The following is a 20,396-nucleotide window of genomic DNA, read 5'->3' as shown; positions in this document are numbered from 1 at the left end:
TATATTTGCACACACAAGAAATTTGTTTTAGTGACAGAAGCATCTTCCAGGTAGTAAAATAAAAAATTAAGAATTAAAATATGTGCATATTCAAAGAGAAAGTGACTTGGATATGAGGGATCCAGAGTGATTTTCTGAGCCCTTTTCCTCACTCTGGAAGTATACACTTCTAGGAGTGTGTGCAGGGGAGCACCAATAATCCTCTCAGCAGTCCAAACTGACCTATGTAGCCTTCTGATGTCTGAATTTTTAGCCAAGCCAAACCAGACAGTTATGGAAGTACAGAGGACAGACTCATGCTACGTTCAGATTGTCAGTCCAAATCCGATCCAATTGGAATCTGATCTAAAATTATTGATGTCCACATTGTCTATCGCAATTGTTTAGATACGACTTGTGTGTTCATGCCGTTCTTTCGTTTTCCGGGATATCTGCATTGATTTTGAAGGCAATGATATTGAGTTCGTAGGCATACAGCAAAAACAATAACCGCAGCATGGAGGGGTTTGCAATACAGATGTTGTCTTATTTACAACATGACAATATGTAGTCACTGCGCACCTATATGCACCTCCTGCCTATATGCAGACGCGTCACCATTGTGTATGAAGCCAATGATGGTAGTGTCATCTGCAAACTTGAGCAGTTTGACAGAAGGGTCTTTGGCAGAGTAATCACTGGTGTACGGAGAGAAGAGCAGTGGGGAGACAACACATCCCTTGTGGGCGCCAGTGCTGATTGTGCAGGTGTTGGATGTTCATTTCTCCAGTCTCACTAGCTGTTGCCTATCTGTCAGAAAACTGGTGATCCACTGACAGAGCTAGGAACGGAGAGCAGGGTTAACTTAGTCTGGAGGAGTGCTGGGATGATGGTGTTGAAGGCCAAGCTGAAGTCCACAAACAGGATCCTCACACAAGTCCCTGGTTTGTGGGACCCAGCAAGGGTCTTGTGGTGTCCTTCAGGTGTGTTAGCATCAGTCTTTCAAAATGACTTCATGACCACAGATATGAGAGCAACAAGTCTGAAGTCATTCAGTCCTGTGATTTTTGTTTTTGTTTTTTGGGATGGGGGATGATGGTGGAGCAATTAAAGCAGGAAGGGACTTTGCACAGTTCCAGTGATCTGTTGAAGATCTGCGAGAAGATGAAGGCCAGCTGGAGAGCACAGGTTTTTAGAAAGGCTGGTGTAATGGGTCTGGTTCTTTCCTTGTCTTCGGTTTCCTGAAGACCAAATGCACACCCTCTTCACTGATGTAAAGTGCAGGAGGGAGGAAGAGGGGGGATACTGGAGGTGTTGATTGTTATGTAGAGAGACTGTCAGAGTGGGTGTCGGGTGTGAGACTGGGATTTTCAAATCTGCAGTAGAAATCATTCAGGTCATCGGTCAGTTGTTGATTCCCTACAAAACTGGGGGATGGTGTCTTTTAGGCCTTTCCACACTGATGCAGGGTCATTGGCTGAAAACCTGTTTTGCAGCTTTTTAGAGTAGCTCCTCTTAGCCACTCTAATCTCTTTTGTCAGTGTGTTTTTGGCCTGATTGTACAAGATTGTACAATACTAGTACTATTTCTGCCATTCCAAATTCAGCCTTAATAGCTGATGTTTGGGCAATTCTGGATTTTTTCTTTGAAATATCTTGGTGTTCTCATGGCAACAGGCCTGTAAATAGAGATTGACTGAATAGTTTTACATGCAGGATAATGTTACAATGATATTGTAAGCCTGACTCAGCCATAGCTGCTCTATTCATAATTTTATGCATTATAAAATACAGTAATTTATATAATAAAGACTTAATATCCTCCACACACTTTAAGTTCAAGATCCATAAGTATAGTATTATGAACACAGTATGGGTTATATTTGTGGAGTGCTTGTTTTTTCCCTTTGTTTGTTTTCCAGGAAGGAGTTAGGGTGAGTGATGTCATAATGACTGAGAACTTACACCTGTGTTGGAGCTGATGCCGGCAAATTTAAGCAGTTCCCTTCAGTTGTGAAGACATGCGCTCTCCCCTTCTCATGTCGTTTTTGTTCTTTTTCATTTGTTTTTTCGTTTTTCTTTTTTTTCTAATTGAATCTTACTTTAATAAATGTTATTCCTTTTTGATCCTGATCCAACGTGTTGTCTTTGTCGTGGCTTGTGAGCTGGCCATGACAATAGCCCAATATATAATTATGCAGGGTGCAGACTAGCCCTGCAATTATGAGGCAATAACACCTTAAATTAAAACATGTATTGTCAGGGGAGGATAGGATCCTTCCAAATATATCTTTAGGTAGATATTATGGAATTATCTTAACTGCTGCCATTACCCTCATCTCCAGTGGGAAAGATTATACAAATAGGATTTCACTTTCAAACCACTTTAACTGAAAATCAAACATGGTTCAAAAGGACAACTTTTAGTCAAGACTAAACTAGTCACATGAAAATCCAGAGCTCAAAGGGCTGTACTTGCATAGCCACATATGTAATGCTCTCAAGCTCAGTTTACACCTGGTATTAATATGGGTTTGGGTTTATCAGATCAAAAGTAGACAGGCTACACCCAAATTTAATAATCTACTTTTGATCAGATTGACAAAAATACTTACCAATTGAGATTAAAGCACTGGTCCTTTCAATAAACACTACTGGGACTAACTGGAAGTAATGGCCAGTTTCAAAACATGGGATACAAGAAATTGCAGGTTGGTACCACTTATTCCAGATATGTGGTATTTGTACGACTGAAGGAAAAGCCTTCAAATGGCATTACAAACATGGCCAAACAAAGACTTTAAAAAGGGACTTGGGCTTGCTGAAGTATCAAGAGGCAGTTATTTTAGTCCAACCATAGAGTCACATAAAGAGCCCAAGTTAAACAACCCTTAGTTTAATACCATGTGGAACATGTAGAGTAGGGGCCAGGTTGGCAACATAGCTTGGGCAGAAGCTTGGCTTGTTTAGTTCAAGTCTGTAACCCCAGTCAGAATGCACAGACTTGTTGAAGCAAAAAAAAAAAAAAAAAAAAAAAAAAAAAAAAAGGACAACCAAGAGACACCGTTGCATTTCATGAGGTTTATTAAGTTACTAGATTCACATGACCAGGTTAACTTCTCCACTTGAAACCACAGTTTGCTGACTAGAGAGCGTCTTGATGTGCACGTCTCTTCCTGTAGAAGAAATTGTAGAAGCATGAGGGGAATTTAGAGACCATACTCAAGTTAATTCAAAGCAAGCACTCACGTTTCCTAGTGCAGCTTTGCTCACAAGAGCCAGAAGAGGGATGGCACACCTCTGTACTACAGTGGATGAAGATCTAACAGAGGGGAAAAGGGTTAAGACATAGAATTCACTACAAAAAAGGTTGACCATTAAGGGTTGAAGATAGACTGAAGAGCTTACAGTTTCCTGAAGAGGAGCCAGTGACGATGGATCCACAAATGTGAACATCTTTACAACAAACCGCTTGTAGTGGGTTAGGAACTGAAGACCAGATGATCCAGCCACTGGAACCAATGTGGTCAGATAACGGTCATCCTGGTAAGGGCATCTGAAAAGCAAAGAGGCAATCATAAGTGCCTTACAGCACACTAGATGGATAAAGACTGGCATTACTCACCCATCAACCAGAAGGTCCCACTGGGGTAGACTGAGTGAACTGGGGGTTGATGTCGCCCAGCAGTGTCCCAGCATCAGGACAATGTTGGGGTCGGTCCTCTCCAAAATGCGCACCTCAACATACACAGGCTCCCGCAGGACTTTTGTGACTGGATAATCAGCATCACTGTAGTAGGATGTGTACGCCTCGTCCCCTGAGGAAGAACACTGGCGTTAAACCAGAAACTGCTGCAACCTGGAGTTTCAGAAAGGCTTTAGGCATACTTGGGACAGACACTCACCTTCTGCACAGCCTTTGGTAACACATTGACCATTTGCCAGTCTAAGCTCCACCCTGAGGGGTCCAGGAGCAGCTACTGGTGGCGGTGGAGGAACAGTGTTGACCTCCACAACCAGAGCTTCCACAGAAGTACCAGAGTACCTACACTGAAAGAGAAGCCTGGACAAACCGTGAGCATGTAGCATTTGTCATGGATTAAGAAATATGCTGAAGCACACACCACTTACTCAAAATGACTGTCCCGTGTGATGGAACCAAGTGGTCCGATCCCCACTTCATACGAGGAGGTCATCCTGTTTTCATACACCACATATCCACTGTCCTCCTGCAAACAGTCACTATTGGAATCCAATTCATTTAAGCCATGCAGATCAAAACCACAAGCAGCTACTCACAATCATGCTTGTGCCACAAGCAGTGACAGGGAACTGGTATATAGCAAAGGAAGGTGTGGATCCCACAGGACTGCAAGGTGGATCGTTTCCACCCAGGAGACTGACTGAATCCAGGCTCAATCGAGGCAGAGTAACATCTCTAGCCACCACCACCACAAACTGACCATCTCTTATACACTGGACAGTCACTGGAACAAGGAACAAGAGCAGATTAATGTTGAGGATCAGTTTAACATGAACACCTTTACATTGACTCACTCTTACCTGCCTTCCCATAATAACACTGCTGTCCGTTAAAGCAGCAGTTGATAGCTTCACACTCAGCACCACTGATACCAGGTGGTCCACATTGAATTTGCTCATAATCAGCTACAGCACATTTGTCAAGGGGCTCTGCCTGCGCCACTGGCTGCTTAGGCTGAAACTGCTGAGAAAACTGTTGACTAGCTTGTTGAGCTGGTTGTTGAAACTGTTGGCTAGCTTGAGCTGGTTGTTGAAACTGTTGATTAGCTTGAGCTGGTTGTTGAAACCGTTGGCTAGCTTGCTGTTGACTAGCTTGTTGAGCTGGTTGTTGAAACCGTTGGCTAGCTTGCAGTTGACTAGCTTGTTGAGCTGGTTGTTGAAACTGTTGGCTAGCTTGAGCTGGTTGTTGAAACTGTTGATTAACTTGAGCTGGTTGTTGAAACCGTTGGCTAGCTTGCTGTTGACTAGCTTGTTGAGCTGGTTGTTGAAACCGTTGGCTAGCTTGCAGTTGACTAGCTTGTTGAGCTGGTTGTTGAAACTGTTGGCTAGCTTGAGCTGGTTGTTGAAACCGCTGAGGCAACTGTTGACTAGCTTGTTGAGCTGGTTGTTGAGCTGGTTGTTGAAACCGCTGGTCAGTTAGCTGGAACATCAAAGCTTGAGGATTCTGGGGCAGATTACTCAACTGTGGAACAGCATGACAGAAAGCACAAAACCACACACAAAGTGCTAAAGACTGAACAACACACCAACTTCCAGCCATTGTTCAACAGCTAGTCACACTGTTGAGATGCTGTCCTTTGGTCTTTTTCTACTCTACAGATTTTGGCTCATTAACGATAATCCCTCCCACTTCATTAACTGTTATGATTCTCCATACTTGTATGTGTGGGAGTTTATGAAACTGAATGATCCTATTGGTTCTTAAGATTCAATTGTCCTTTTTTCCACCCTTATTGAACAAACATAAAATCACATATTGCGCTGAATTCAGAATAGTATACTAGTACTATTTCTGCTATAGCAAATTCAGCCTTTATTTTATCCTTCATTAGCTGAATGCAGTAGTTGATATTTTGGCAGTTCTGGATTGTTTTTTCTTTGAAACATGATGAAGTTCTCATGGCAACAGGACTGTAAATACAGACTCACTCAAGAGTTTAACATGCAGGATAATGTTACAATGATATTGTAAGCCTGACTCAACCATAGCTGCTCTATTCTTAAAATATTCATTATGAAATACAATAATTCATACAATAAAGTCTTTTAATATCCTGCACAAGTCAAGTCAAGTCAAGTCACCTTTATTTATATAGCGCTTTTTACAATGCAGATTGTGTCAAAGCAGCTTTACATTGATAACTGGTACATAATTTGGCTGCACAGCAGCTCTTAAATAATAGTGTCAATGCAGGCAGATCAGAAGCACTGTTGAATAAATGTCAAGAATACTATTGAATATCAAATGTCAAGTGTCCCCAACTAAGCAAGCCAAAGGCGACAGCGGCAAGGAACCCAAACTCCATCAGGTGACATCAGGTGGCAAACAAGTGGCAAATAGGTGTTAAAATGGAGAAAAAAAAAACCTTGGGAGAAACCAGGCTTAGTCGGGGGGCCAGTTCTCCTCTGGCGAACAGTGCTTTGTTACAATCAGGTTGCTATTATAAGTCTGATAGGATCACAACAATCAAAGTATTTATTTCAGTTCCATCCAGTTGAGGATCGTATTCATCACGCCGGTATGGATGGTCTGTTGAGGAACTGTGGCACTGGCTGTCGTGTTGATGATGTCTTCACAATGGATGATCTAGTTGACTCAATCTCTGCTGATACTTCAGGGCTGCGTTGTGGTCGTGTCAAGGCGCAGGTCCTTGGTCTCAGCTGGATACGGCCCAGATCCGGTTGACTACGGTAAACCTCGAGATAAACAGAAAGACTAATATTAGCGTAGATGCCATTCTTTTTCTGATGTAACGAGTACATCTGGTGTTATAGGAAGTGTTCCCGGTTCCGGCTGACCTAATTTATGCAGCCTAATAATCCTTTAATGGATTTGAAAATATAAATTGATAATGTGTTATGTGTATGCCAGGTTAAAGAGATGTGTTTTTAGTCTAGATTTAAACTGACAGAGTGTGTCTGCTTCCCGAACAATGCTAGGAAGATTGTTCCAGAGTTTAGGTGCCAAATAGGAGAAGGATCTACCGCCTGCAGTTGATTTTGATATTCTAGGTATTATCAGATGGCCTGAATTCTGAGATCACAATAAACGTGAAGGACTATAATGTATTAAGAGCTCGCTTGGGTACTGGGGAGCTAAACCATTTAGTGCTTTGTAAGTAATTAGCAAGATTTTAAAATCTATACAATGTTTAACAGGAAGCCAATGCAGTGATGACAGAACTGGGCTAATATGGTCATACTTCCTAGTTCTAGTAAGAACTCTAGCTGCTGCATTTTGTGTGAGCTGTAGTTTATTTATCAAGCGAGCAGAACAACCACCCAGTAGAGCGTTACAGTAGTCTAGCCTTGAGGTCATAAACGCATGCACTAACTGTTCTGCATTTTTCATTGAGAGCATGTGTCGTAGTTTAGATATATTTTTCAGATGGAAGAATGCAGTTTTACAGATGCTAGTAACATGGCCTTCAAATTAAAGATTGATATCAAAGAGCACACCCAGGTTCCTAGCTGACGACGAAGACTTAACAGAGCAGCCATCAAGTGTTAGACAGTATTCTAGATTATTGCGTGAAGAAGTTTTCAGTCCAAAAATTAGAATCTCTGTTTTTCCTGAATTTAGTAGTAGGAAATTACTGGTCATCCAGTTTTTTATATCAGCTATACATTCTGTTAATTTAGCGAATTGGTGATTTTCGTCAGGGCGCGAAGAAATATAGAGCTGATTATCATCAGCGTAACAATGAAAACTAATGCCATGCTTCCTAATGATATCTCCCAAGGGTAGCATGTACAGAGTAAAAAGCAACGGTCCTAGTACTGAGCCTTGTGGTACTCCATATTTAACTTGTGATTGATATGACATCTCATCATTTTACTACTACAAACTGATAACGGTCAGATAAGTATGATTTGAACCATGCCAATGCAATTCCACTAATGCCAACATAGTTTTCAAGTCTATTTAAGAGAATATTGTGATCAATAGTGTCAAATGCAGCACTAAGATCCAGTAACACTAATAGAGAGATACAACCACGATCTGATGATAAGAGCAAATCATTAGTAACTCTAATGAGAGCAGTCTCAGTACTATGGTATGGTCTAAATCCTGACTGGAAATCTTCACAGATACTATTTCTTTCTAAAAAGGAACATAGTTGTGATGAAACTGCCTTTTCTAGTATTTTTGACAGAAAAGTGAGATTTGAGATCGGCCTGTTATTGACTAATTCTCTAGGGTCAAGTTGTGTTTTTTTAATAAGAGGTTTAATAACAGCCAGCTTAAAGGTTTTTGGTACGTATCCTAGTGATAAAGATGAATTAACAATATTAAGAAGAGGATCTATGACCTCTGGAAGCATCTCTTTCAATAGCTTAGTCGGTATAGGGTCTAACATACATGTGGATGATTTTGAATATTTAACAAGTTTAGACAATTCTTCCTCTCCTAAAGCAGTAAATGAATTGAATTTTTCTTTAGGGACATTACAATGCACTGTCTGACACAAGACTGTAGTAGACGGTTGCATGGTTATAATTTTTTCTCTAATATTATCAATCTTGCAAGTAAAGAAGTTCATAAAGTCATTACTGCTGTGCTCTTTGGAAACATCAGAAGTTGAAGCTTTATTTCTTGTTAATTTAGCCACTGTATCAAATAAATACCTAGGGTTGTGTTTATTTTCTTCTAAAAGTTTTGAAAAATAGGCAGATCTAGCAGTTTTTAAGGCCTTTCTGTACTCAGTCATTTTCTCTCTCCACGAAATGCGAAATACTTCTAGTTTTGTTTTCTTCCAGCTGCACTCCATTTTTCTAACTGCTGTTTTTAGGGCCCGAGTGTGCTCATTGTACCATGGTGTTGGATTAATTTCCTTAATCTTTTTTAAACGCAAAGGAGCAACTGAGTCTAATGTGCTGGAAAAGAGAGAGTCAATAGTTTCTGTTGCAATATCGAGGTCTTCTAAGCTGTCTGGTATGCTAAGGCGATGAAACTGATCAGGAAGATTATTTATAAAGCAATCTTTAGTAGTAGAAGTGATGGTTCTACCATATTTATGGCAGGGAGGCAGTTTAGCCGCTTTAACTAAATGTAATATACACGAGACTAGATAATGATCTGAGATGTCATCACTCTGCTGTAGAATTTCAACAGCATCAATATCGATTCCATGTGACAATATTAAATCTAAAGTATGATTACGACAATGAGTGGGTCCCGACACGTGTTGTCTAACACCAATAGAGTTTGGAATGTCTGTAAATGCCAATCCTAATGAGTATTTTTTATTATCTACATGGATATTAAAATCACCAACAACAAGGACTTTATCTGCAGCTAGTACTAATTCTGATAGAAAATCGGCAATCTCTTTGATAAAGTCTGTATTGTGCCCTGGTGGCCTGTATACAGTAGCCAACACAAATGTCAACTTACATAATGTTACATAAAGCACCATCACTTCGAAGGAATTATATTTGAAAGACTTCTGGCTGATACTGTAAATATTACTATTGTGTGTATCTCAATGGGGACATTACAACACTTCCAGTTCTCCAGAATTCTTCCAGAATTCCAGGTGTGTACTGTATATATTTTTTTGTTATGACCTACACATATAGTATATTGCTGTGTGCTGCCAATATTTCAGTGAAACTAAACAAGGTGTTATATATTTATTCATTTGTTCATTTACTTGCTTAGGACTGCAATCCTGAAGGAACTGAGGGAGGAATTTCTGAGACCACTCTGGGCCCTTTTGTGACCCTTAAAGAAAGTGCGGAGGATGAGCCAGTGGATATTGGCGTAGCAACAGAGGGTTTAAAACTGCTACAACACTTAGGAGTTTTTCCTTTGGATGCTGTTTGCTGTTTGGATTGATCTACGCAATCAAGCTATGCTCCGAGTCTCAAATTCACTTTTGAATTCTTCCAGAAGGTACTGATGAATTTAGATTTTAGGACATCACATAGATGTTTCGATCCACTGGAAGGACTTAGAAAACTTTCAAACTTCTGTAACATTGAATTGAAGACTATGATCGATGACACTATGAACCAATGACACTAACTCAAATCAAGAGACTACATCTAATGCACCTTCTGGCTTCCTCTAACTCTGATATTTTTAAAGGGTTAGTTCACCTAAAAATGAAATTTCTGTCATTAATTACTCACCCTCAAGCCATGTCGTTATGACCACTTTTACCCACAATCAGTAAGACCTTTTCCAAGTTCATCTTTGGAACACAAATTAGGTTATTTTTGATGAAATCCGTGAGCTATCTGACCTCAGATAGACTGCAACACCCCCTAACTACCACTTTCAAGGCACAGAAAGGTAGTAAAGACATTGTTAAAATAGTCAATGTGACTGCAGTGGTTCAACCTTAATGTTATGAAGTGACAAGAATACTATTTGAGCGCAAAAAACAAAACAAAAAAAACGACTTTCTTCCCTTTTATGTCAGTCTCCTACACAGCTGAGGTTGTACACGCATAATATCTTAATTTGTGTTCTGAAGATTAATGAAGGTCTTAGGGGTTTGGAGCAAAATTAGGGTGAGTAATTAATGAAAGAAATTTAATTTCTGGGTGAACTAACCCTTTAACAGAGATGTTAGCCCTTGTGCTATTCCTTGTCCAGGAAGTTAACTTGTGAGTAGGACACTTGGGCTGCTGAATGTCTAAATGCTGAAATGTGACAGATAACAGAAAACCTGTTATATGTAAAGTCTATGTTACCTTGAATATATGAAAATAATGCTTGATGTTGAAATTTGGTTCCTTGTTGATCTATGAACTTTTTGGCACCCAGACTTAAAACTAAAAAGTCAAACAAGTAGCCATAACCATTGTGTTAGTTTCGTATCTAGTTTTCGTATTTTAGTATCCTTACCCCTTTTAAAGAAGGGCCTGTTAAAACTAAACTTATGGTTTGCTCAAGGCTGTTGATCTGCTGAATGTCAAACAATGCTGTAACTTCTTGCTTTCCTGTACTCTGCTTTAGCTTTCTCTCTCTCTCGGTAAACTGTATGCATGTATGTTTGTGAATGTTAGAGTAGTTTAAGTGTTTAGTCTAGTTAATAAAGTCTTGTTCATGTCACATGTAAAGTTTTCTGTGTTTTGCGCTCATATGCTGGAGTCCCTATTCATGTCGATCCCGACTACAGGCTTTTAGTAGTACTGTACAATAAGATTATTTCCCATAACCTGGAAATGAATATTTCATAGAATTAATAAATTAACACTGCGTGTTCATTGGACAACAGGTTAATTGATTGTAATATTACATTAATTTTATTAACTGATCCAAATATTATTACAACTAGTTATGATTAATTATTCATATTTATTTTGAGCTAATTTGCTACAGTACTGAACCGTGCTCCTGATTTTGAAGTCCAAAAAAAAAGCACATCCATCCATCCTAAGAGATATCCACACAACTCCAGGGGGTTAATAAAGGCCTTCTGAAGTAAATCTGTTTTTGTAAGAAACATATCCATATTTAAATCTAAAATAACTGGCTTCCGGCAGATGGCCTACACCAAAAGAGTAATCTCTGACCTGATGCAAGATGCAATGACAAACAGAAGTACAGAGGATAGAGCAAAACAACATTTTATAGAGCACTGCCACCAAATGTGCATTCCTGTAGACTAAACATGTGTGCCTTCACCATTTTCACAGATGTGTTTGTAGTTTACACAAATTTTCAGAAAGTTGCACTTTGAAACCAGTTTTCCAACATTCATTTTTAGGCCCCAAACAGTGTAAATGACCAAAATGCTTAAATTCAGTTTAGTTGGAAATGGTGTTGTAAACAGCCGTTTATATAGTCCATGCATGATTGAATCAACTTTAGTACCAGGTGTAAACAGAGCCTCAGGTAGCATCCTAGGAGGGAAACTGCAAGTCTACCACAAAGAGAAATTGTCACAAGATGAGATAAAAGGACAATTAGTGTTGTACTTGCGTTATTGGGGGGCCCAACAAGTGAACATTGACTTTAGAGGGAATATCATTATGCAGTTTCTATTTCCATGTAACTTCATCGTTGGACCAATATACAAGTCATGAAAGACCAAACTCCAGTCAAAAACCCAAAAAGACAATCATGCATTTCACAAACTTTATTAAAACCACAAAATTCATATGACCAGGTTAACTTGTCCACTAGAAACCACAGTTTGCCCACTAGAGAGAGTCTTGACGTGCGTGTCTCTTCCTATAAGAGATATGGTAAAAGCATGACACATTTGAGAATAACTTCTCAGTTCCTGAAGTCAATTTACAGCAGTCACTCACTTTTCCTAGCGCAGCTTTGCTCACAAGAGCCAGAAGAGGGATGGCACACCGCTGTACTGCAGTGGATGAAGATCTAACAGAGGGGGAAAGGGTTAAGACATAGAATTCACTATAAAGAGGATGATTAAGGGTTGAAGACAGACTGCACAGCATACGGTTTCCTGCAGAGGAGCCAGTGATGATGGATCCACAAATGTGAACATCTTGACAACAAAGCGCTTGTAGTGGGTTGGGAACTGAAGACCAGATGATCCAGCCACAGGAACCAATGTGGTCAGATAACGGTCATCCTGGTAAGGGCATCTGAAGAGCAAAGAGTCAGAAGTGCCTTCCAGCACACTAGATGGATAAAGACTGGCATTACTCACCCATCAACCAGAAGGTCCCACTGGGGTAGACTAAGTGGACTGGGGGTTGATGTCGCCCAGCAGTGTCCCAGCATCAGGACAATGTTGGGGTCGGTCCTCTCCAAAATGCGCACCTCAACATACACAGGCTCCCGCAGGACTTTTGTGACTGGATAATCAGCATCACTGTAGTAGGATGTGTACGCCTCGTCCCCTGAGGAAGAACACTGGCGTTAAACCAGAAACTGCTGCAACCTGGAGTTTCAGAAAGGCTTTAGGCATACTTGGGACAGACACTCACCTTCTGCACAGCCTTTGGTGACACATTGACCATTTGCCAGTCTAAGCTCCACCCTGAGGGGTCCAGGAGCAGCTACTGGTGGAGGTGGAGGAACAGTGTTGACCTCCACAACCAGAGCTTCCACAGAAGTACCAGAGTACCTACACTGGAAGAGAAGCCTGGACAAACCGTGAGCTTGTAGCATTTGTCATGGATTAAGAAATATGCTGAAGCACACATCACTTACTCAAAATGACTGTCCCTTGTGATGGAACCAAGTGGTCCGATCCCCACTTCATACGAGGAGGTCATCCTGTTTTCATACACCACGTATCCACTGTCCTCCTGCAAACAGTCACACTATTGGCATCCAGTCCATTTTAAGCCACACAAAACCAGAAGCAGCTACTCACCATCATGCTCGTGCCACAAGCAGTGACAGGGAACTGGTATATAGCAAAGGAAGGTGTGGATCCCACAGGACTGCAAGGTGGATCGTTTCCACCAAGGAGACGGACTGAATCCAGGCTCAATCGAGGCAGAGTAACATCTCTAGCCACCACTACCACAAACTGACCATCTCTTATACACTGGACAGTCACTGGAGCAAGGAACAAGAGCAGATTAATTCTGAGGATCAGTTTAACATGAACACCTTTACATTGACTCACTCTTACCTGCCTTCCCATAATAACACTGCTGTCCGTTAAAGCAGCAGTTGATAGCTTCACACTCAGCACCACTGATACTAGGTGGTCCACATTGGATCTGCTCATAATCAGCTACAGCACATTTGTCAAGGGGCTCTGCCTGCGCCACTGGCTGCTTAGGCTGAAACTGCTGAGAAAACTGTTGGCTAGCTTGCTGTTGACTAGCTTGTTGAGCTGGCTGTTGAGCTGGCTGTTGAAACCGCTGACTAGCTTGAGCTGGTTGTTGAAACCGTTGGCTAGCTTGCTGTTGACTAGCTAGTTGTTGAACTGCCTGTTGAAACTGCTGACTAGCTTGAGCTGGTTGTTGAAACCGTTGGCTAGCTTGCTGTTGACTAGCTAGTTGTTGAACTCCCTGTTGAAACTGCTGACTAGCTTGAGCTGGTTGTTGAAACCGCTGAGGAAACTGTTGACTAGCTTGTTGAGCTGGCACTTGAAACCGCTGGTCAGTTTGCTGGAACATCAAAGCTTGAGGATTCTGGGGCAGATTACTCAACTGTGGAACAGCATGACAGAAAGCACAAAACCACACACAAAGTGCTAAAGACTGAACAACACACCAACTTCCAGCCATTGTTCAACAGCTAGTCACACTGTTGAGATGCTGCCCTTTGGTCTTTTTCTACTCTACAGATTTTGGCTCATTAACGATAATCCCTCCCACTTCATTAACTGTCATGATTCTCCAGACTTGCATGAGTGGGAGTTTATGAAACTGAATGATTCTATTGGTTCTTAAGATTCAATTGTCCTTTTTTCCACCCTTATTGAACAAACATAAAATCACATATTGCGCTGAATTCAGAATAGTATACTAGTACTATTTCTGCTATAGCAAATTCAGCCTTTATTTTACCCTTCATTAGCTGAATACAGTAGTTGATATTTTGGCAGTTCTGGATTGTTTTTTCTTTGAAACATGATGAAGTTCTCATGGCAACAGGACTGTAAATACAGACTGACTCAAGAGTTTAACATGCAGGATAATGTTACAATGATATTGTAAGCCTGACTCAACCATAGCTGCTCTATTCTTAAAATTTTCATTATGAAATACAGTAATTCATACAATAAAGTCTTTTAATATCCTGCACACACGGCAAGATCAAGATTCTTCAGTATATCCCAATATTTTATGTAGCAGAAGAACTCATAAAGGCTGTTCTTGCATGGCCACATATGCTCAAGCCCTGTTTACACCTGGTACTAAAGGGATAGTTGACCCAAAAATGAAAATTATCCCATGATTTACTCACCCTCAAGCCATAGGTGTATATGATCATCTTTTAGACCACACAATCAGTTATATTAAATATCCTGGCTCTTCCAAGCTTTATAATGGTACTGTAGCATCTGGACCAATCAGGCACACAAAATTATTCAATATATTTAATGAATTACCTATGAACTCACTTTATCAAAGTTCTGTGAACCCATCCCCCTAAAACTGCAACCAGCATCCCAAATGTAGCTAGCACACAGGCAGAACTAGGTGTCCTGTTACAGATATATGGTACTTTTATGATCAGAAAGAATGCTGTGGAGGCTAGTGACTCATTCTTTCTGAGAGGGACAAATAAACTCTCTTAATCCTATGTATTCTCTATATAACCACTTGGGAAATGTATAAACATGTATCCAATTTTCCCATCTCATGACTTTCCTTTTATAGGCTTTATTCTATGTATTAATTCTCTCTTTTGAACTATTTTGGTATTAATGTTCCATAGTTGCAAATGTATAGATAACTGAAATCACACTGGTAGCATGTTTGGTATCTACGGACTCCAACTTTCGTTTCCTATTTGGAAATTTATGTTACATGTTACTAACTCTGTGACACATTAGTATTATAAGAATCTAGAAGGTTCTTTTCTCATTCATCCAATCCAGTGTCTTATGCTAATATCTTGCTACAGATCAAAGACTCGTAAAACTTCCCTCTGAGGGGGCAACTCCTTATTGGCTCAGACACCTTAAGAGGGTGACATCTTCACCCCTTATATTCACTGATCACAAGATCAAATCTCTCTTCCTCCTCTTCTTTTTTTACTGACAAATGCTGACGTCAAGATGATGCTTTAAAGGTGATAGAGAGGATTTTTTCGTCGACTGAGAATCCAAAGACTGTTACTGAGTTTTTGAAATGAGCGCATGCGTAAGAACAGCCCCCGTCCTTCACAGCTCATTTCAAAGGAACGCTTCCCAAAACTCGTGCACGAGTATTGGAACACGACTGTTTACCACCGGCATTCGCTGTGTTGTGTTAGTGGATTCATTATGTCGGACTCACCGCAGGTAACTCATAATCTGCAGTTGTTACTCCTGTCTCCTGACAAAAACATTGCATGCAGCGCCTGTGGAGTGTAGAAAGTTAATGGAGCGCGCGGCCGCGCTCTTCTCTCACAAGGAATGTCACAGCAGTGATTGACAAGCCAGAGGGCCAATCGTTTACGCGATGATCACGTAAACGATTGGCTGATGTTTTTAAGGCCCTACCTCGTGCACAGATGATGTGTATTAATATTATTACTTTCAGTGCACCTAATAAATAGTCTTTTATCAGTTAGTAAAGACAGTTTCAAGTAATATTGCACAAATGTATAAAACAAAACATCCTCTTTAGCACCTTTAAGAAGCTAGAAGCTTCTAAGGAACCCCAAGCTTGTGCCAGGCCTCGGCCTAGACCTTCCATTCACCAAAGATCCTCTGAATCCAACTGGTTCTCTTTCATCAAGACAATATCAGCAAAGATTCAACGGGAGCCTCCACAAATTGCATCAGGACAGTTTTAATTCAACTTGGAGAGACATGCAAGTATCAAACTTAGTCTCATTATCGGATACATTGAGTATCCTTACCCCTTTTAAAGAAGGGCCTGTTAAAACTAAACTTATGGTTTGCTCAAGGCTGTTGATCTGCTGAATGTCAAACAATGCTGTAACTTCTTGCTTTCCTGTACTCTGCTTTAGCTCTCTCTCTCGGTAAACTGTATGCATGTATGTGTGTGAATGTTAGAGTAGTTTAAGTGTTTAGTCTAGTTAATAAAGTCTTGTTCATGTCACATGTAAAGTTTTCTGTGTTATGCGCTCATATGCTGGAGTCCCTATTCATGTCGATCCCGACTACAGGCTTTTAGTAGTACTGTATAATAAGATTTCCCATAACCTGGAAATGAACATTTCTTAGAATTAATAAACAATTAACATGGTGTGTTCATTGGACAACAGGTTAATTGATTGTAATATTAATTTTATTACATTAAGTTAATTTTATTAACTGATCCAAATATTATAACATAATATTTATTTTGAGCTAATTTGCTACAGTACTGAACCGTGCTCCTGATTTTGAAGTCTAAAAAAGCACATCCATCCATCATAAGAGATATCCACACAACTCCAGGGGGTTAATAAAGGCCTTCTGAAATATATGCCTTTTTGTAAGAAACATATCCATATTTAAATCTAAAATAACTGGCTTCCAGCAGATGGCCTACACCAAAAGAGTAATCTCTGACCTGACGCAAGATGCAATGACAAACAGTACAGAGGATAGGAGCAAAACAAAACATTTTATATAGCACTCCCACCAAACGTGCATTCCTGTGGACTAAACATGTATGCCTTCACCATTTTCACAGATGTGTTTGTAGTTTACACAAATTTTCAGAAAGTTGCACTTTGAAACCAGTTTTCCAACATTCATTTTTAGGCCCCAGACAGTGTAAATGACCAAAATGCTTAAATTCAGTTTAATTGGAAATGGTGTTGTGTAAACAGCCCGTTTATATAGTCCATTCATGACTGAATCAACTTTAGTACCAGGTGTAAACAGAGCCTCAGGTAGCATCCTAGGAGGGAAACTGCAAGTCAATTTCTCTTTGTTGAGAAGTTGTCACAAGATGAGATAAAAAGGACAATTAGTGTTGTACTTGCGTTATTGGGGGGCCCAACAAGTGAACATTGACTTTAGAGGGACTTGGGCATAAGTATCAATATGCAGTTTCTATTTCCATGTAATGTCATCGTTGGACCAATATACAAGTCATGAAAAACCAAACTCCAGTCAAAAACCCAAGAAGACACAATCATGCGTTTCACAAACTTTATTAAAACCACAAAAATTCATATGACCAGGTTAACTTGTCCACTAGAAACCACAGTTTGCCCACTAGAGAGAGTCTTGACGTGCGTGTCTCTTCCTATAAGAGATATGGTAAAAGCATGACACATTTGAGAATAACTTCTCAGTTCCTGAAGTCAATCTACAGCAGTCACTCACTTTTCCTAGTGCAGCTTTGCTCACAAGAGCCAGAAGAGGGATGGCACACCGCTGTACTGCAGTGGATGAAGATCTAACAGAGGGGGAAAGGGTTAAGACATAGAATTCACTATAAAGAGGATGATTAAGGGTTGAAGACAGACTGCAGAGCATACAGTTTCCTGCAGAGGAGCCAGTGATGATGGATCCACAAATGTGAACATCTTGACAACAAAGCGCTTGTAGTGGGTTGGGAACTGAAGACCAGATGATCCAGCCACAGGAACCAATGTGGTCAGGTAACGGTCATCCTGGTAAGGGCATCTGAAGAGCAAAGAGTCAGTCAGAAGTGCCTTACAGCACACTAGATGGATAAAGACTGGCATTACTCACCCATCAACCAGAAGGTCCCACTGGGGTAGACTGAGTGGACTGGGGGTTGATGTTGCCCAGCAGCGTCCCAGCATCAGGACAATGTTGGGGTCGGTCCTCTCCAAAATGCGCACCTCAACATACACAGGCTCCCGCAGGACTTTTGTGACTGGATAATCAGCATCACTGTAGTAGGATGTGTACGCCTCGTCCCCTGAGGAAGAATACTGGCGTCAAACAAGAAACTGCTGCAACCTGGAGTTTCAGAAAGGCTTTAGGCATACTTGGGACAGACACTCACCTTCTGCACAGCCTTTGGTGACACATTGACCATTTGCCAGTCTAAGCTCCACCCTGAGGGGTCCAGGAGCAGCTACTGGTGGCGGTGGAGGAACAGTGTTGACCTCCACAACCAGAGCTTCCACAGAAGTACCAGAGTACCTACACTGGAAGAGAAGCCTGGACAAACCGTGAGCTTGTAGCATTTGTCATGGTTTAAGAAATATGCTGAAGCACACATCACTTACTCAAAATGACTGTCCCTTGTGATGGAACCAAGTGGTCCGATCCCCACTTCATACGAGGAGGTCATCCTGTTTTCATACACCACATATCCACTGTCCTCCTGCAAACAGTCACACTATTGGCATCCAGTCCATTTTAAGCCACACAAAACCAGAAGCAGCTACTCACCATCATGCTCGTGCCACAAGCAGTGACAGGGAACTGGTATATAGCAAAGAAAGGTGTGGATCCCACAGGACTGCAAGGTGGATCATTTCCACCCAAGGAGACTGGACTGAATCCAGGCTCAATCGAGGCAGAGTAACATCTCTAGCCACCACTACCACAAACTGACCATCTCTTATACACTGGACAGTCACTGGAACAAGGAACAAGAGCAGATTAATGCTGAGGATCAGTTTAACATGAACACCTTTACATTGACTCACTCTTACCTGCCTTCCCATAGTAACACTGCTGTCCGTTAAAGCAGCAGTTGATAGCTTCACACTCAGCACCACTGATACCAGGTGGTCCACATTGGATCTGCTCATAATCAGCTACAGCACATTTGTCAAGGGGCTCTGCCTGCACCACTGGCTGCTTAGGCTGAAACTGCTGAGAAAACTGTTGACTAGCTTGCTGTTGACTAGCTTGTTGAGCTGGTTGTTGAAACCGTTGGCTAGCTTGCTGTTGACTAGCTAGTTGTTGAACTGCCTGTTGAAACTGCTGACTAGCTTGAGCTGGTTGTTGAAACCGTTGGCTAGCTTGCTGTTGACTAGCTAGTTGTTGAACTGCCTGTTGAAACTGCTGACTAGCTTGAGCTGGTTGTTGAAACCGTTGGCTAGCTTGCTGTTGACTAGCTAGTTGTTGAACTCCCTGTTGAAACTGCTGACTAGCTTGAGCTGGTTGTTGAAACCGCTGAGGAAACTGTTGACTAGCTTGTTGAGCTGGTTGTTGAAACCGCTGAGGAAACTGTTGACTAGCTTGTTGAGCTGGTTGTTGAAACTGTTGGCTAGCTTGCTGTTGACTAGCTTGTTGAGCTGGCTGTTGAAACCACTGGTCAGTTAGCTGGAACATCAGAGCTTGAGGATTCTGGGGCAGATTACTCAACTGTGGAACAGCATGACAGAAAGCACAAAACCACACACAAAGTGCTAAAGACTGAACAACACACCAACTTCCAGCCATTGTTCAACAGCTAGTCACACTGTTGAGATGCTGTCCTTTGGTCTTTTTCTACTCTACAGATTTTGGCTCATTAACGATAATCCCTCCCACTTCATTAACTGTCATGATTCTCCAGACTTGCATGAGTGGGAGTTTATGAAACTGAATGATTCCTATTGGTTCTTAAGATTCAATTGTCCTTTTTTCCAACCCTTATTGAACAAACATAAAATCACATATTGCGCTGAATTCAGAATAGTATACTAGTACTATTTCTGCTATAGCAAATTCAGCCTTTATTTTATCCCTTCATTAGCTGAATATAGTAGTTGATATTTTGGCAGTTCTGGATTGTTTTTTCTTTGAAACATGATGAAGTTCTCATGGCAACAGGACTGTAAATACAGACTGACTCAAGAGTTTAACATGCAGGATAATGTTACAATGATATTGTAAGCCTGACTCAACCATAGCTGCTCTATTCTTAAAATTTTCATTATGAAATACAGTAATTCATACAATAAAGTCTTTTAATATCCTGCACACACGGCAAGATCAAGATTCTTCAGTATATCCCAATATTTTATGTAGCAGAAGAACTCATAAAGGCTGTTCTTGCATGGCCACATATGCTCAAGCCCTGTTTACACCTGGTACTAAAGGGATAGTTGACCCAAAAATGAAAATTATCCCATGATTTACTCACCCTCAAGCCATAGGTGTATATGACCATCTATTAGA

At 40.9% G+C, this 20,396-nt stretch overlaps 1 protein-coding gene, 1 long non-coding RNA gene and 1 pseudogene across 2 annotated transcripts in view; 1 reads left to right on the top strand and 2 right to left on the bottom strand.

Annotated features, from left to right (window-relative positions):
- LOC125278634 overlaps positions 1–13,894 on the top strand; it is a 31,204-nt gene extending 17,310 nt beyond the window's left edge. Inside the window, exon 2 of the long non-coding RNA XR_007187190.1 lies at positions 13,722–13,894. This is a non-coding gene — a long non-coding RNA (uncharacterized LOC125278634). The remainder of the gene's footprint in view (positions 1–13,721) is intronic.
- Positions 11,823–13,952, bottom strand: LOC125278604 (zona pellucida sperm-binding protein 4-like). Its single transcript, XM_048207899.1, has 8 exons — positions 13,317–13,952; positions 13,053–13,240; positions 12,887–12,984; positions 12,661–12,818; positions 12,381–12,573; positions 12,168–12,315; positions 12,013–12,085; positions 11,823–11,932 (listed from the first exon to the last, which is right to left on the bottom strand). Exons 1-8 carry the CDS (start codon positions 13,918–13,920, stop codon positions 11,856–11,858), a joined length of 1,539 nt encoding a protein of 512 aa, XP_048063856.1. The 5' UTR covers positions 13,921–13,952; the 3' UTR covers positions 11,823–11,855.
- Positions 13,953–17,439: 3,487 nt separating this feature from the next.
- On the bottom strand, positions 17,440–19,711 carry LOC125278609 (annotated as a pseudogene).
- Positions 19,712–20,396: the final 685 nt, after the last annotated feature.

The sequence above is a fragment of the Megalobrama amblycephala genome, linkage group LG11 (assembly GCF_018812025.1).
Source record: "Megalobrama amblycephala isolate DHTTF-2021 linkage group LG11, ASM1881202v1, whole genome shotgun sequence".
Lineage (NCBI taxonomy): Eukaryota > Metazoa > Chordata > Actinopteri > Cypriniformes > Xenocyprididae > Megalobrama > Megalobrama amblycephala.
This window is presented reverse-complemented; position numbering and strand designations above follow the sequence as displayed.